This window comes from Bacillus rossius, chromosome 12 (assembly GCF_032445375.1).
Source record: "Bacillus rossius redtenbacheri isolate Brsri chromosome 12, Brsri_v3, whole genome shotgun sequence".
Lineage (NCBI taxonomy): Eukaryota > Metazoa > Arthropoda > Insecta > Phasmatodea > Bacillidae > Bacillus > Bacillus rossius.
Genome location: NC_086339.1, coordinates 31467574 through 31485927, shown reverse-complemented (window position 1 = coordinate 31485927; position 18354 = coordinate 31467574). Strand labels below are relative to the sequence as shown.

The following is an 18354-nucleotide window of genomic DNA, read 5'->3' as shown; positions in this document are numbered from 1 at the left end:
GGCGGGAAAACGGGCAGTAGGGGTTGTAGGACCTACAGACTTAACCCCCGTACCAGCCAATCCCCTGCCGCAAGCCACAGAGAACAACATTGAACAACTGGGGCAGCTCACCACGCTAGAAAACCGACTGATGCGGATCCCCATCACCCTGAACGGGAAACAGACTGCCGCACTTATAGACACAGGGGCGAGCCATGTATTCGTCGCCCAGCACTGTGTACCACCCGCAGATATCACACCCAGACGCTGTGCCCTGCGCCTTGCTACGAACACTGGAACCGGGACAGCCATTGGAGATGCCATCATCACTGTGGGTATACGGGAGATGGTGACCCAAACTTCAGCAGTCGTGGTAGAAGGACTCAGAGAAGATTTGGTACTCGGACAGCCATGGTTGGTAGAGCAGGATGCCTTGATTTCACCAGCATCAGGCCTGGTAAATTTAGGTAAACGTGAGCGCCTGGCAGTAGATACACTAGGAAGCATACCACCTTCCCACAGGTCACACGACCACAGGCCAAGAGACATGACCTGTCGCCTGCTCACTGTGGGAGATGATGACCCACCTCCAGCGGACCTGATCGAACCCAAACAACGAGTTCTCGACGCCCAGCGCACCTCCTCAGATGCTGAGCGTCGAAGAGCAAAGCAAGCAGAAGGACTGGATGAGATATGGACCATGCCCGGCGAATGGACGGCCCACGAAGTGACAGATGAAGGGGAAGACCCCGAGAATCGCTGTCGGCGGCACCAGAGGGCCTACACTCAGCAGATAACCCTGCAGACCACACGACAACCACCGGAGCTACAGCCTGGTGACCACGTGTATATCCGCACACATCCCCTGTCCAATACAATTAGGAACTACTGTGCTGGACTGAGCCCCAGGTGGTCGGGACCACACCGCATCCTGAAGCAGCTAAGCCAAAGTACGTATTTGGTGCGCCGGGGTAGGCAAAGGCGAAAAGTACACCGGGACCACATCCGGAAAACAGCACTCCCAGAAGGGGGCAATGCCGTGGGGGATCCTACGCCAGATGTGGCAGGAACAATGCCGGACAACCACCAATCTGTCTCACCCCAAGGAATGCAGCATCTGTTCCAGGGAACACCGAGCCCAAGGACAAGAATGGAGAGGCCTGCAGAAGCCCCTGCCACGACCCCGAGGCGACAGCACCGGAGGCACCCAGCACGAATTCATATCCTTGATGTCACAGGGACACCAGAGGCGGGCGTAAACACCACAGAGGAGCAGCCCCTGGTGACAGAACCGGAAGACATTGAGGCAACAGAACCACCCTCCCCTACCCGAGGTGGGTGGGGGCATGGAGCCTCCCTCGCCGATGCCGAATTCCGGGTCAACGTGGAGGAACCAGCGGAGGACAACCAGAGACACCGCCGACGACGCCGCCGGCCCCCACTGTTCCGGGCAGATTATGTCACCGGCTGCGAACTGGCCACACTGGTGAATGGCGACCCAGGGAGTCCAGAACCAGCGGGCCCGCCCTGACGCTCGCAACTACGAGGAGAGAAGGCATCATGCGCCTGCTGGAGGGCGCGCGGACGGCCTAGACCCGGGCTTTTCCAGGGGGGGGCGTCTGACGTCGTACCTCCTCTTTATTAAACAAAAAACCCGGGTCACAATCCTGTCCGCGGCGCAACACTCCAGCCATGGCCTTGGTAGTGCTACCACTCGTCACCAGATGGCAGTGTAAATATAAAGAGACAATGTATCATAGTTATTTTATATATGTTATTATTGTAAATATTTAGGTAGATTATTATGAAGTGTATACTGGAAGTATGTTTTGTAGATGTGGAAATAATATTGTAAAATGCAAAAGATCATCATCATGCAAAAGAGATAGAAATATGTAAAACTTTAACACAGATGGTTCTAGAAGAAACTTGTATAAATTGTGCGGGCTAACAAGCCTAGACAGCTCTCATCTCCCAGCCAATCTGAGAGAATAGTTATCAATGTGAGCTCTCATCTCCCAGCCAATCTGGGAGATTAAATTTTACCTCAGTCAAAAGTGGTATCATTGGCTTAAATTCTTCATCTTCCTTTCCTTAGCTAGCGACTCTTCGTGAGACCGCGGGCTTTCCTTCTCTCTCTCCTTCTCTCTCTCATTTTCTCGCACCTATCCGCTAGCGACTCCTTATGAGACCGTGGGCAATCCTCTAGCGACTCTTAGTGAGACCGCGGGCTTCCTTCTCTCTCTCTCTCTCTCTCTCATTCTACCTCTCTCTGCCCACCCATCCGCTAGCGACTCTTCGTGAGACCGCGGGCAATCCTCTGCTAGCGACTCTTAGTGAGACCGCGGGCATCCCTCTCTCCAACTTCCATCCTTTCCGCTAGCGACTCTTCGTGAGACCGCGGGCATCCTCTCTTCTACACCCAATCCTCCTGCTAGCTACTCCTTGTCCGCACGTCCTCGGTCAGCTGCACTGGGCCGAACGGTCCACTCCCGCCTCAGAGTGTGAGGCTGCTCTACCCAAGAGCTGGCGCCGGGCAAACAACACAACTGAACGACCGAGCGACGTCCACCCCGTCTCCACAGCTTCACAAGAGACGAGGCCGCGACAAGCTGGTTTATTTAAAGATCATCAACAAAGCCAAATTACTGAGGAATAACAAAATTATTAGTAATGCTTAAAATAAAAGTAAAGGTATATGGAATGTTGTAAATAGTACTATTGGTAAACTTGATGAAGGATTTGAAAATATAAACATAAATATAAACATAAAGATTTTTCCTGACTTATTCAGATGATGCCCATGAGCACTGTAAAGCTCCTTACCAAATTTACTAGTGTCAACAACAGTGACATTATAGTAATTTTTTACAGAGCATGCTTATTTTACTTTTTGTTGCTTCTACTTCTTTGTTGACACATGACCTTTACTACCAGCTGTTATTACAGCATTCTTTGAGCTAAAAATTATAGTTAGGTTATGGTAGGTTGAATCACCTTCAGTAAAGTATTTTTACACTTTTATACTACTGATTTAACTGTTTTTACCCCAAAATTTTAATGATCTCATCAGCCCTCCCCACTATGACGAGTTCTGCTCTTGGAGTGCATAATTACAATACTGTTTGAGACAAACACTGTGTTTCTACTCGCTCATAAAGCACTCTCTTGCCCACTCTTGATGTCGCAGAAAGTCCTTTCTCCAGTCCCAACTAAGAGAGAGTGCAATCCTGGTTTTTAACGAGAGTTTACACACTCTTGAAAGCTGCGACACGGCCAGGCCAAAGAACAGTCTATATAGGCCTACATACACATAAGTAAACAAAAATTTGGAAACAGAATAAACTTACTGCAAGCATATTTAATGTTAAGTAGCTTACAAAATACCCTTACGAAAATGTATAAAAAAAATATTTTAATGCATGTTTAGTCTGTTTTTATAACATCATGTTCACCCTAACCTAATTGGTACACAAATATGTCATCACTTGGTTCTCTTTTAATTCGTTCCGAGGTCATGTTCGTTTCCATTTCTGTCCTCCAGCACTAGCAAGAGAGTACATAATAATTTCCAATATTTTCGCCTGTTCAGATCATGTCACAACAAAGATTATTTCTGCTTTTCCAATGACAACAAACATTTAGGACAGTATGTTCAATATTTGCCACAATGTCATCGCGTCAAATTTGTTTATTATGCACAACCAATATTACGCATTTCAATCTGACAGTTATTTTAACCAAACCACTGAAAAAATGACTGTAACGTTTGTAACAAACTCGTGTATGTCATTAGAAATACATTCATTTTTTAATTTCCGCCACTAGCATACAACACCTCACGCAAGAAAGCGCTAGCGTCGGTGGTTGCCAGGCTTTCCCATGTTAAACGACAGGAGTGTCCGGTATTCCTATTTACTGTATTTGGTGGTAGTCTGCTTCTAACCGTGCTCCTATCATCATGGCTTCCGCCAGTGTTTGCGCGGAGGGTGTTTGTGATTGTAATTTAAACAGTGTTACGATGGACAATGTTCGGGAATTCGTAATGGAGGTAGTACGTCGCTCCATAGGTATGGACTTTAATGATATACATTACCACCTTACATCCTCCGCCCTCAACATTCTCGCTGAGTTCCCTAAGGAAGAGGAATTTATTACTTATTTATATCAGGCGGTTATGACCTGCATCGAGGCCGCAAAGGAAGCGCAAGAGGCGAACGAATTTGTGGATGAAGGAATGGACAGTGGCTTGGGGGATAGTGATGAAGACGAATAATAAATTTGTGTGTACTACGACACCAAAGGTTGTTACAATCAGTCTGACATTCAGCATCGTAGAGACAACATCAGCACTACAGCCTTGCAGTCATACCTGTAGAGCTAGCATCAGCCTTGCAGAGCTAGCACTCGGCAGCACTCGATATCAACTACGCGTAGCTTCACACATCAGTTATCGTGGTTACTGGCAAAAATGTCATTATTTCTCTGCAACATTCAGTGCCTCACATCACAAAAGGGGTATGTGGTTAAGCAACTTGCAGCAATGTTAATCGTGGACGGTAGTACTATTTCAAAACAGTTTTCTTTTAAAACATTTTAAATATTTCTTTATAATCCCCAGAAAATTTATTTTTTTAGAAATTATAAATTAAATTAATAACAGGTTTATTATTACATGCTTACCAGAATTTGACTTTTACCATCAAATTCACAGCAAAAATTACGAGGAAAAAAATAGAAACAACCAAAATTAAAATATATATTGTTTTCTTCCTACATAAGAAGCCATGTTATTTGACAGAGTAAACATGCTGCTCTTGCAATGAAATGAGAATTACGCGTTTGACGCACTCGGAGATCGTCGATAGATTGGACTTGTATAAAAACTTAGGCACTTGAATCGTGCATCGTAGGACATGGCGAAATACATACGTTTTTAAAACTTCCACAACACAAAACAAAATATTTATAAATATATATAGATACATCTGAAACTATCATTTCCAATATGGCCTCGTGGCCGTTCGGTTAGCATCGCTGACTACCAATATAAAGGTTGACGGATCGAATCCCCCGCCGCCGCTATACCTTCATTTTTGTACTTCTATAATATAAAAATGAATCGCAAAATGTGTTGGTAAGCGCATAACTCAACAACGCCTGGACCAATTTGGCCAATTTTTTTTAATTTTTTTTTTTATGTTTTTTGAAGTTCAAAGATGGTTTTTACGGCGAGAAAAATTCGAATAATTGCCGGAAAAACCCTAAAACCAGCCCCTTTCTTTTTCCCATTCAAACGTTTTCTAACTAAAACGAGCACTCGTTGTTTAAACAAAGTAGGTATGTTCCTAACGTCAAAGAGTCAATTTGAACTTTATTATCTCTGTACAACGTTCAATCATATCCATCAAAACAGTGTGCGTTGGAGCACAGATAAATAAAAAAAAATAATAAACCGAAATCGAATAGTTCAATTTGAACGGCTTCGCGATATTATTTCATTTGTTTAACTTTAAAATGCATCAGTTTTCAAGTCATTACATCAGTCAAACAAAACCAGCGTTACCAAAAGTATTTCATAAGTTTAAGTTTTTATTATTTCTTTTCCCTATTTTAAATACGGCTTGAAGGATTTGACTCCAAGTCATATCAAATTTAAAAAAAGTTGAAACAACAAACTGTCAATGTCAGTGTTTTTTTTTCCCTTGGATTTTAGGTTACCTACCCTAATGAGTTTGCTTTTGTCAATTTATACACGAAACAAATTCTTACCTATATAGTGTTTTGTGCAGTGTTTATTTACCTATGATCGCTAATTATTGCATGTGACAAAATAATCTACAATATAGATATGCCTCCTATTAGACGAATCAATTTAGGTAGAAGAACCCGAAATGCTACAAACCAAGCTAATTACCGATCTAATCATGCAGTACAATGAAAATAAAAATTATTATGTTTCACATGATAAACAATAAATAGATGTCTTATTTTGTTATTTATCTTTTTATTTATATGTTTTATTTAATTATATTTCTTATTCACAACACCCTATCACCAGGGTGACAGTTATGTTCAGGAGAATTTTTTGCCCCGACTATAAAATATGTAGGAACAAAAAAATGTCACATTACAAATCATTTTGACAGGACTTTATTGCAATTTAATTAGGCAGTACGAAGTCTGCCGGGTCAGCTAGTGTTAAAATAAATACAGCGCGCGCGACACTACAATAGTAATAAACATATATTTGAATTAATGAGTGCAAATAAAAGTAAATTTATCAATTAAATTGTAGATTTAATTTCACTCCTTTGTATCCACACAAAATAGTGATAATTCAATAAAAATGATTCAATTTTATCCATTAAAGTATGCAAGGTAGATTTTATCATACAAAATATAAAAAAATTAAAAAAAAATTACTTTCTGAAAGAATAACATATTTATAATGCCTAAATGGTTTGGTTGCAAAAAACCTATTACGGCTCAGTCTTAGGCCGAATTGGATATTTCATTTTCTTCTGGATCAATCATTTCATCAATGTTTTTTGTTATGACGTCACGTTAAACTATTGTCCGTAAACCGACTTTACAGACAAACAAAATTTTGTTTTTGTTTCAAGAATGATGCTAGAATGACAACCAATAACATTTTTATGTATGTGTAATGTCTGTATAAAAATTTTCGGGGACGTGACAAACTTGCGGGTGCGATCAGGGGCGCAACAACTAAATTTCCAAAGGGAGGGCAATATGTGTTTTTATAAAGAATCATCGATCCCCCCTATTGAAGCGGGGGGTCCGGGGGTCCTCCCCCGGGAAAATTTGTATTTCAAGGTGGAAAATTGTGCTATTTAAGCAGTTTTATTATCTAAAAATTGATTACACAGCACTTTCTTTGCCCCCGTTTGCCCCCACTTCAAGGTTTCAGAGGGGGGGGCAAAATACCCTTGCCCCCCCCCCCCCCTGTTGTGTCGCCCTTGGGTGCGATGTTACTGAAATGAGCATCAGGAATTTTTTTTTTCTTCATATAGGTAGGCTAATGCTTGAACTTGTGTATTGGTAACACAATTAATAGTTCTTGTATTTTTGAGGCTTGTTTACTGAATCTGTTTGTGAAAAAAAAATTTAATACTTTCACGTACAATGATTTTTCCAAAGTAAAAAATAAATTTGAATATTTTTAAAAATATTTTTGTAACATTTCTGTTAAAACCAACTTGTAAACACTGATGGCGGCCGTATATGTAGTGCGAATGTAAAGCCAAGCAACTTGTTTATAACTAGTCGTTTCGTCACGTTAAAAACATGTTCACAGTAATGTGATATTTTGCTCTCGCATTGCGTCTGTCGTGTTAAGGCCCAACCACAGTTAACGAGCTTTTCACAAGAACGTTATTGTTATACACAACAGTTTAACTCCGTGTAATTAAATCTAGCTACAATCATAAATTGCCATAAGCCCGGTATTAATATTTATTTATGAGAAGTCTCTCAAGGTTTGACTTTGGCTCAAGACTATGTTACTACTAAGACCGTGAAAGATTTTCGGCCAATCAAAAGCTCTGAACGTCCTCCTAAGTCATTTGAGAACTTTATTAATGAATAAGAAAATGTGTGTGTTCATTAGAGTAGTATATGAATGGGGGTTCTGGGTGTGGAGCAGGAGCTGATGTCCGCCATCTTGGATTCTGACGTCACAGCGGCTATCTTGAATGACCTTAACCCTGGCGGCTATCTTGAATCCGCCATTTTGTTTTCAGCAATCTGTGTTACTGCCTATTAGTAGGTATCTAGAATATTCCGCCATTATGAATTATAGAACTTTATGCCATCTAACACCCCACTCCATAGCATTTACTTTTCGTTACAGTCGTCATCTTGAAAATCAGTAAATATTATCTATCAGAAAATATTGGGGAAAATTTAGAAAAAAAAAATCAAATTTTAATAAATCATTCTGTAATTTTGAAAATTGTCATATTGAAAATCCATAATTGTCTGATTTTAATGGAAAATATTTAAAATTCATAATAAATTATATATTTAAATTTCAATGGTAAAATTTATAAAAAGGCATTGGGTTCAAACCCGACGAGGGCAATCAATTAAAAATGGCGACGATACTTCCTCCACAGAAGCCATCGATAGACTGACCTCCCACCACTAATGCCAAAGCAGATATTACATCAGCCAATATGACATCATGGCTGTCATCTTCGTCTGCTGGAGGCTGTCATCTTGAATCTGACATATTTTTCTCGTCTGCTAGAGGGTGCTGGCACCATATTAGTTTAATTTTTACTCGATAGAGTGCTGTATATATTTATTACTGTGGCATCCGCCATCTTGGTATTTGGACACCATCTTGAAATTCTGTAATTTTTAAGCTATAAATTAGGACAAAATCCCAAAATTCATCAAAAAATTCAACAATTTATTTACTAGCTGTTTCAATTACCTTAGTTAGATCCTTTACTGATGCAAAAAAAAAATAAATTTACCAAAAGAAATTGAGAAATAAAAGAACAAAATTACAAATAAAACTTTATTGCAATATTTCTACAAGTACAAAAAAACAAGCACTTCACTAGAATTTCTCGATGTATACAGTCTTCTTAAAGTTAGAAGCAAGTACTTTGCATGTTTTCACATGTCTTTTCAGAGCAATTACACATGACAGTTGGTTACCTCATTTTTCACACAGCATTTAATTTTGCAAAACATGTGATGTTATGGATTTTATTCTGTTAATAGGTACCAAATATTTTCTTATAATAGCACAGTACCAACTACAGTAACATGATTTTTCAAAGGCTATAGCAACCAAATAAACAAATAAATGGAGTTAAGTTTATATTGGTTGTAGCCAGGCCGATGTGCTGGTTTTTGTTTTTAGAAAGTGCTTATTGCTATAACTATAAATGTGTTAATACTATGTTAATTGTGGCCTGGCCATAAATGAGATTGCAGCATTTATTTTCTAAATTTAAATTCTGAGGAACTTATGTACTAGGAAATTTATAAATAAGGGTTTAGACCCGTTAAATGTGGTAACGTAAAAATACGGAAATGGGTCACGAAAGCATGCCTCTCATTTTAATTTATTGATAAGTGACAGTCAAAGAAATAGTATTAGTACATGCTACTAGCAGCTATTCCTGTGTTATATTTCTTTGCAAAGTGTTGATGTTGTCTACCTAAGTGCATGATTATATTATAGCCTACTTCAATGAAGAATACTCTTTTTTTCAGCAACTGGACCATCCCAACGTGATAAAGTACCTGGCATCGTTCATCGAAGGCTCCGAGCTGAACATTGTACTGGAGATCGCAGATGCCGGAGACTTGTCCAGGATGATCAAGCATTTCCGGAAACAAAGACGCCTCATCCCAGAACGAACGATTTGGAAATACTTCGTGCAGCTGTGCAGCGCTGTGGAATATGTTCACTCCAAGCGAATAATGCACAGAGGTATGATGTAAGGGTTTTAATTATAACGTGTGATGGGTGTAAGCAGGGGGGGGGGGGGAGAGGATATTCCACCAATTTCAACCCACTTCTTCCTTTCCATTGAGCACTGCATAACAGTTACATATTGAATAACATTCTCATTGAATCGTGGGCAATTGGACAAGTCGTAAAAAAACGAGGAACCAGTAACAACATTAAGTAGAAGATTCACACGATCCTGTCTCATACTATCAGGACAGTGTAATTGTTCCTTATTGCTTATCCAGTTCTATTTTAAAATAAAGGAATAGGATGTTTGTGATTCAAAGCTGTAGGATTACCGAAATGTATTTTATTAAAAAATATATAGATATGTAAGTATAAACTTCGAAGAACCAATGTTCCTCAATTCCAACCCAAGAGCAATTGTGTAGCCTCTCGTGTTAAACACTCGAGGGGAACAAGGAGTAGGAATGGAACAGTGTGTGGCGAAATGTCATATAAAGGTATTACAACTCTATGGTAACAACACATTTATTATCGCTTATACATGAAATTATTCATTACAACTTCATTAATGACAAAAAAGTAAACAGTTGACATTTGCGGCATGGCTCTGATCCAAAAGTCTGCGAACAGAAACGTTTAAGGATTATTGCAACGTGAGACACGTGAATGCAGCTTAACAAATTCACTTCACAATTGCCCGTGCTCTCATACTTGGCACCGTGCTGGGCGCTGGGTACACCATCAAAACAAAAGCTAAGTTACAAGCAATTAACGTACATAAATTTCCAGAGTGCAAATGAAAATATATAACAAGACTCCTCGACTTATGGAATATTATGTGACACACCTCTGTCAATGCGCAAGTTAGCAAACATCAGCATAATCATTAATATCATTTAACTAAAATGCTATTTATACACAACATGACTAAAACAAAAAGGAACACTATACATGTTTTCACGAGGGTACGCATAACCTCTAATTATTAATATAACAGGTCGTCAACTTAGATTACTCTTGTCGACACGTATTTCTGCGGGCAAGTTCTTATTCGTCGATGCAGGGGTTACCATTGGCTATCTCCCCAAACTATCGTAGCGGGAGAAATGCTCGTCGGTGTGGGGACTGGCATTATTCTTCACGTGTCGCTGCCGGGATTCGCACCTAAGTGTTGTGTGTCCAGTCAGATGTAAAGTCTTTCATCGGGACTCACAAGCTCACACCGCTGTCTCCAAGCCTTGCCTCAGTCACCACTGCCCCTCTTCTCACTCTAAGTTTTCTACCCACTCGGTCTATAGGTGTCTACGACGAAACAGTACTTTACCAAGTGGTAGCTTCTTCCAACGGGCAGCGTGACGGCAGACCGGCGAGACGTGTTGACGGTGTAGCTTCCATCGGCAGGGAAGGCCAGCAGGGCCTCCGGCTGGTGTCGCTGGTGGTCGCGACGAGTCTCCTCCCTCAGCGGAAAATGGGACCCCTTTTATACTCTGTGAACTGCTAGTATCGAACATGGCAGATTGTTCTCGATCGGGCCTACCGGAACCGGCGCCTTCGGCGATGTCCGGTTGGCAGCCCGCCAAAACGAGCCTCCCCGAGGGCTCCCGAGCGGCTCCGAACGTCATGCGCGCAGCGCGCGAATACTTGGCTTGTGCTGGTTGCATCGGCGCGCAGTTAGGTGCCGCGCGACACATCTTGATGTGCATATGCGGAGCACACGCAACAATTGTTCTGTGTAACATATCAGATTATGAGGCTCCGAGGAGAAAGGATTGAGGGTTAACAAGACACACACCAAACTAAAAAAAAAAAAATGGAACAGGTTTTTCTTCATATCGTCCTTATGGCTGAAGGAAAAGGATTAAATTAACCTTTATTTGGCAACACATGCATTACCACTGTAAATTTATCTTTTGGTGTAATGGGAAGATAAAGTTGCATTCCCCTTATCATAAAAGCTAACGGACTTGTTACTTCCAGTGATGTTAAATTTCCAAGGCAGAAGTACATTTAATTGTCAATGACAAAAAACAGGCAATCAGCTAACATGTTATATAAAATATTGTTTTTTAAATTATTGTACAGAAGAAGAGTTGGAAATATAAAGGTAATATTGCCTTTATTTCCATTTAGATTTACGTACTTTTCTTTTAAATCGTTCAGTTTCACTGGTAATCTGTTTAGTAATTTCATGTCATGAGAGTTTTTTTTTTTTTTGTTGGCTTTTGACTGAAATTAGTGATAACATATTGATTGTTTTATCACTGGTCTAATTATTTGTTACTAAACGTAAAAAATCAACAGCATTGCGGAAAAAGTATCAATACTTTTCTATCGTTATTACTATGAGTGCAGGATCGATACTTTTCTGTCGATATTACTGTGAGTGCAGTATCGATACTTTTCTGTCGATATTACTGTGAGTGCAGTATCGATTCTTTTCTGTCGATATTACTGTGAGTGCAGTATCGATTCTTTTCTGTCGATATTACTGTGAGTGCAGTATCGATTCTTTTCTGTCGATATTACTGTGAGTGCAGTATCGATACTTTTCTGTCGATATTACTGTGAGTGCAGTATCTATACTTTTCTGTTGTCACTGTGAGTGCAGTATGGATACTTTTCTGTTGATGTCACTGTGAGTGCAGTATGGATACTTTTCTGTAGATGTCACTGTGAGTACAGTATCGACACCTCTAATTTGACACCATGTCCCTACCTGGCTGCTGTAGACATAAAGCCAGCGAACGTGTTCATCACGGCCCAGGGCGTGGTGAAGCTGGGCGACCTCGGGCTGGGCCGCTTCTTCAGCTCCAAGACGGTGGCGGCACACTCTCTGGTGGGCACGCCGTACTACATGAGCCCCGAGCGCATCCACGAGCACGGCTACAACTTCAAGAGCGACGTTTGGTCGCTGGGCTGCTTGCTGTACGAAGTGAGTACTTTGCGGGCGCTCATGTTTTGGAGAGGGGCCTGAGAATGCGGAAGGAATAGCTGCCCAGAGCAAAGGGCTCGGGGGCTCTACCCTACAAATTTTTTTAAAATTTAACTCCTTGAAGAACATTTTTAACCCAACCAGGAACTTAAATCTTGATTATGCTTTAGCTGATTTGGCTTAAGAATTGTAAATAATCTCATTTAAATATCCTTGGGTTAGCTTCTTTTTTTAAATTCTAACAATCTAACACTGTTGTAATCGCCTCATATGAAGCAATAAAATCTTGAAAGTTCTAATACAAAATCATTATAACCCAATTGAAATAGGTATTGGCCAGCATTTAAAATTGCGTGCTAGTTACAATTTGATTGTTCGTTTTCCCATTATTTTTCGCAGAAAACTATACAAACCAGGAAAATGAAAATATAGCTGGTCTGCACGAAGCCGCCCCTGGTTGTATATATGTAGAGCGAGTCTGGGATTCGTCCGACAAGCTTTGGCTGCAGGTTCATTACAACGATACAAGTTGAAAACATTTATACACTGCCTACGGTCTAATGTGCTTCACAAGGCTGGTATTACGTTTTTGAAGTCTTGGTTCAAACAATTTATTTGTAAAAATAGAGAAATTATTTCAGATTGAAAACTGATTGTCTGGATTATATTTAATCGAGTGCAGTTCTAAAACCACGGTTTATTTTGTCACAATAGCAAAATTATTTCATTGAAATAATTGGGGGTAGTAATACGCCACAAAAAAAAATGTAGAAAATGAGTGTCGCCACCAATTATTTCAATGAAATAATTTTGGTACAGACACTAAATTCACAGTAGTTATAGGACTTCATTCAATTAAATATAATCCAGAGGCTCTATATTGAATACTGTAAATTTTTACAGTAAAAATGTAATTAATCTCCAACTTCAAAAACCTATACCAGCCTGGGGAAGCACTTTAGACAATTAGTTGTATACCGGTAGTTGTTTTCAACCAATTTTGTCGTAATGAACTTGCAGCCAAAACTTTTTTTTTCCGTAGAATTCAGATTCACCCTGATGAGTGGTCTGTCCCGTGGACCAATGCACTTCTCTCACGGGTAACTTCGTTAACCATTAAAGTAAAGTTCAGCAGCTAAATGATTTATAATATTAGTAGAGATGTACTGTACTTAATTTTAATCAGGATACTTACCTAGTTATGGTGTGCATTTTCACAAAAACTGCTGACAAGAAAACTGCTTTTGTTAGTTTTAGTGTACTGTAGTGTATTCAATGAAAAAGTGAGAACAGATTACTGCTGAAAATTTCTAAAAAAATTTGGGTACAGCAATTTTATTAATAAAAGGGATTGATAATGCCAACAATTTTTCTTCTCACTAGCATTAAGAGCTCCACTATTAAAATATAATCTTTCTTATATTATTTGAATAAATTAAATTCCGACCATTCTTGATGTGGTTTGTTAACATCTGCAGATTATAGTTCCTATGCGTTAAGCAGTCCTAGGCACCAGAATAATACTTTTTTGTTCTAATCTGTGCAGATGGCAGCTTTGCAGTCTCCCTTTTACGGAGATAAGATGAACTTGTACACTTTATGCAAGAAGATTGAAGAGTGTGACTACCCTCCTCTGCCATCAGATATTTACTCCCAAGAGGTAATTGTTGCACTTGTAGCTTAAAGGTTCACTCATCATCGGTTGCATGCCCAAATTGTGTGTGTAACATCTTGGCTATCTATATACAGCATTTAGTTGGGAGTCATTTCATGAATGGAATGGAATTTTTAAACCATGGCAGTCTGTGGTGGATGGCCCGAACCAGAGACAAAGGGAAAATTTATAGTATTAACTGTTTAATGCATTTTAACAAGATCGGGAGAATTTAATAAATTCCCTTGCCAAGAATCAGGTCCAAAGCTGGAATTTAGTATATTTTCCAAGGGTTTTTTTCTTCCACTTTATCATAGGTGTTTCATTATATTGTTTAAAATTTTGTTCTGCAAATCAAATGATTGTACATTCAATGTAGTGGCTACTGCAGCAAATTCTAGCAGTGGGTGAGGAAACTACAAGCAATTCATATTCAGAAGTGTAATTTTGTATCATGACTTCATGAGTTTCATATAATATTACAAAGTATAAGTAAAATGTGAATGTAAAAAAGTGTTACTATTGTAAGTGATGCCAGATTAAAAAAACATTTTTTTCTGCTTTATTTAGATCATACATTCTGGTACAAAATTCATTCTAAATGAAAAAAATATTAAAGTGTATTTAAAACATGAAAGTGAAATGAAATTTGCTCGTTACTGAGGTTCGATGATGCACATCTCTGGCAAGTACTGACAGTCTCACTCACTTTAAAAAAAAAAAAGTGTGGAGATAATGATTAAAGTGAAAGGTTGGTTAGGGAAGCTAAATATATGGTAAAATGTTGCAACCCTTACTCAAAAATAAAATTTAGCTCTTGCACAAATTCAGATTTTTCGAGCATGGGACTGACAATGTGAGAATATTAGTTCCCCCCCCCCCCCCCCAATTTTTTTTCTGTTAATGAACTGAGCACCAAGGATTGGGCACACTATAGGGCAGAGTGAACATTTGACCAATGGCAAGTTTCAATAGTGAGATGAAGTAACCTGGAATTTATAGTCTTTGAGTGTTCACTGTGTTTTACTCTGTGAATTTTCCCCTTCCGTAAGACAGCCATTATGTATTTTATTCTTGTCCGGAGCAGCTGCGCACCTTGATCGACATGTGCATTCGAGCGGACCCTGACCAGAGACCGGATGCGGCGTGCGTGCACGGCGTGGCACGGCAGATGAACAGCTGCTACCAGATGACGGGCAGCAATGTGTCCATGTCTCGCCAGCACCACGCGGCCGTGTTCCCTGGCGCGGGCCATCCCACACAGCACTCGGTCAGCGACTAGCCACAGGTGGGTGAAGCCTGGGCTATTAACCGTGTTCACAAATAATGGGTGGCAGTAAATAATTAAAAAAAAAAAATTTTGAACATGAGCAGGGGTGTAGCCAGGGGGTTTTTTAGGGGTTCATAACCCCCCCCCCCCCCCCCTAAAACCAAATGTTTAATTAATTTCTTCTTCATCACTCAAACAAAATTTCATATTAAAATTAATAAAAAAATTTCCATTACAATATTTAAATTTAAGAACAGAAAGCTGCTATAATAGCACTATTTTACACCTTAAAATCCAAATTTTCCTAGGGGGAGGACCCCCAGACCCCCCGCTTTAATACGGGGGGGAGGGGGGCCATGCTATTTAACACCCCCATACACAAATCCTGGCTACGCCACTGAACATAAATCCAAAAACAAAACCCTGCAAAGTTACAGGTGTAAAACAATAGTGCAAAAATGGAAATATTTAGCGGGCTTCAGAGAACTACTCCACTGACTGAAAGGATGTGTTATCCCAGTGACGTTAAAAACAGTCTATGAAAGCAGACGATGGGCCAGTGACTCGGACTTTTAAAGTTAGTCGCATGCACTAGCAGCAAGCAGTTAGATGTACAGCACAGTGGATGGTTGTGTAATGTCCACACATTTTTGGCTTTGGCGACTAGCAGAGGTTGACTCTTACATGTTGTGATTACAGATTCTACAAAGGTAATAGCATGGCAGACATCATTCGCAGAAATGGCCGATATGGTAAGGACAAGATATTATGGTTTTATTTTTTTTATTTTTGTGTTTTTTTTTAAATATTTTATTGTCTTTATTTGTTAGAAAAAGTATTAAACAAATATAAAATCTATAATATTTAATACATATTTTACCAAGATGTACACATTTTGATTGAAAAGTCACTAATACAGTAAAATCATTAGTAATAAAAATGTCTAGCTTTTTATTTTTTCTGAATAGTTCTGTTCAAAAGTATTGTGTGTTTGAAACATGTGCTATCTTTAAAGTAAAAATTTATAAGTATAATGTGTATGTAAAAAGTGTTACTATTAAGTGATGCCAAATTAAAAAAATAATTTTATTTTCTCCTTCATTTAGATCATACATTCTGGTGCAAATTGATTCTAAATGAAAAACATTCAAACAATTTACCATGCTAAATTGTTATATTTTTGTATTTGAGTTAAATAATGCCAAATTGCTAATGAATATCATGCATGCATGCATGCATTATTAAGAGAACACTCTGCATGCACTGGCATGTATGCATGCATGGGCATTTGGTGTGCAAAGGGCAGGCATACAAGCTTGTGCGTTCGATACGCACTGGCATGCATGCATGGGCGTTCGATACGCATTGACATGCATGCATGGGCGCTCGATACGCACTGACATGCATGCATGGGCGCTCGATACGCACTGACATGCATGCATGGGCGCTCGATACGCACTGACATGCATGCATGGGTGCTCGATACGCACTGGCATGCATGCATGGGCGCTCGGTATGCACTGGCATGCATGCATGGGCGCTCGGTATGCACTGGCATGCATGCATGGGCGCTCGGTATGCACTGGCATGCATGCATGGGCGCTCGGTACGCACTGGCATGCATGCATGGGCGCTCGGTACGCACTGGCATGCATGCATGGGCGCTCGGTACGCACTGGCATGCATGCATGGGCGCTCAATACGCACTGGCATGCAGGCATGCATGCGCGCTCGATATGCACTGGCATGCATGCATGTGTAGGTGCTTTGCATGCACTGGCATGCATGCGAGGATGCTCTGTGCTCACTGGCATGCATGAATGTGGGTGTTCTGTGTGCCCTTACAAGCATGCATGCATGCATGAATGAAAGTGTGCAACATTCGCACACTGGTAATGCATGCATGAAAGTAGATATTATGAATGCTCTGGCCTGCATGCTAGAACTCTGAGACCACTGGCATGCATGCGATGGTGCCATGTGGGCTCTCGCCTGCATGCTAGTGCGCTCTGCAAGCATTGACATGCATGCAGGAATGCATATTATGGCGCTCTGTGCGCACTTGCATGCATGAATGTGTGTTATGGCGCTCTGTGCGCATTAGCATGCATGTGAGAGACCACTGCAACCTCTGGCATGCATGCGAGGGTGCTCTGCAACCTCTGGCATGCATGCGAGGGTGCTCTGCAACCTCTGGCATGCATGCGAGGGTGCTCTGCAACCTCTGGCATGCATGCGAGGGTGCTCTGCAACCTCTGGCATGCATGCGAGGGTGCTCTGCAACCTCTGGCATGCATGCGAGGGTGCTCTGCAACCTCTGGCATGCATGCGAGGGTGCTCTGCAACCTCTGGCATGCATGCGAGGGTGCTCTGCAACCTCTGGCATGCATGCGAGGGTGCTCTGCAACCTCTGGCATGCATGCGAGGGTGCTCTGCAACCTCTGGCATGCATGCGAGGGTGCTCTGCAACCTCTGGCATGCATGCGAGGGTGCTCTGCAACCTCTGGCATGCATGCGAGGGTGCTCTGCAACCTCTGGCATGCATGCGAGGGTGCTCTGCAACTGGCTGGAGGGCGCTCTGAGCGCACTGGCTGGAGGGCGCTCTGAGCGCACTGGCTGGAGGGCGCTCTGAGCGCACTGGCTGGAGGGCGCTCTGAGCGCACTGGCTGGAGGGCGCTCTGAGCGCACTGGCTGGAGGGCGCTCTGATCGCACTGGCTGGAGGGCGCTCTGAGCGCACTGGCTGGAGGGCGCTCTGATCGCACTGGCTGGAGGGCGCTCTGATCGCACTGGCTGGAGGGCGCTCTGATCGCACTGGCTGGAGGGCGCTCTGATCGCACTGGCTGGAGGGCGCTCTGATCGCACTGGCTGGAGGGCGCTCTGATCGCACTGGCTGGAGGGCGCTCTGATCGCACTGGCTGGAGGGCGCTCTGATCGCACTGGCTGGAGGGGCTGAGGGCGCTCTGAGCGCACTGGCTGGAGGGCGCTCTGAGCGCACTGGCGATCTGCGCGCAGTGGCCTGCGTGACAGGGCGCTTTGAATGCTCTAGCATGCG

At 41.5% G+C, this 18354-nt stretch overlaps 1 protein-coding gene across 1 annotated transcript in view; it reads left to right on the top strand.

The window, feature by feature from the left end:
• The window catches only part of LOC134537799 (serine/threonine-protein kinase Nek7-like), a 66393-nt gene that overhangs the window by 46265 nt on the left and 1774 nt on the right, over window positions 1-18354 (top strand). The window contains exons 2-6 of the mRNA XM_063378609.1: window positions 9238-9457; window positions 12175-12377; window positions 13924-14037; window positions 15119-15319; window positions 16001-16053. Of these exons, the coding sequence (XP_063234679.1) occupies window positions 9238-9457; window positions 12175-12377; window positions 13924-14037; window positions 15119-15313 (732 nt within the window). The 3' untranslated portion in view covers window positions 15314-15319; window positions 16001-16053. The remainder of the gene's footprint in view (window positions 1-9237; window positions 9458-12174; window positions 12378-13923; window positions 14038-15118; window positions 15320-16000; window positions 16054-18354) is intronic.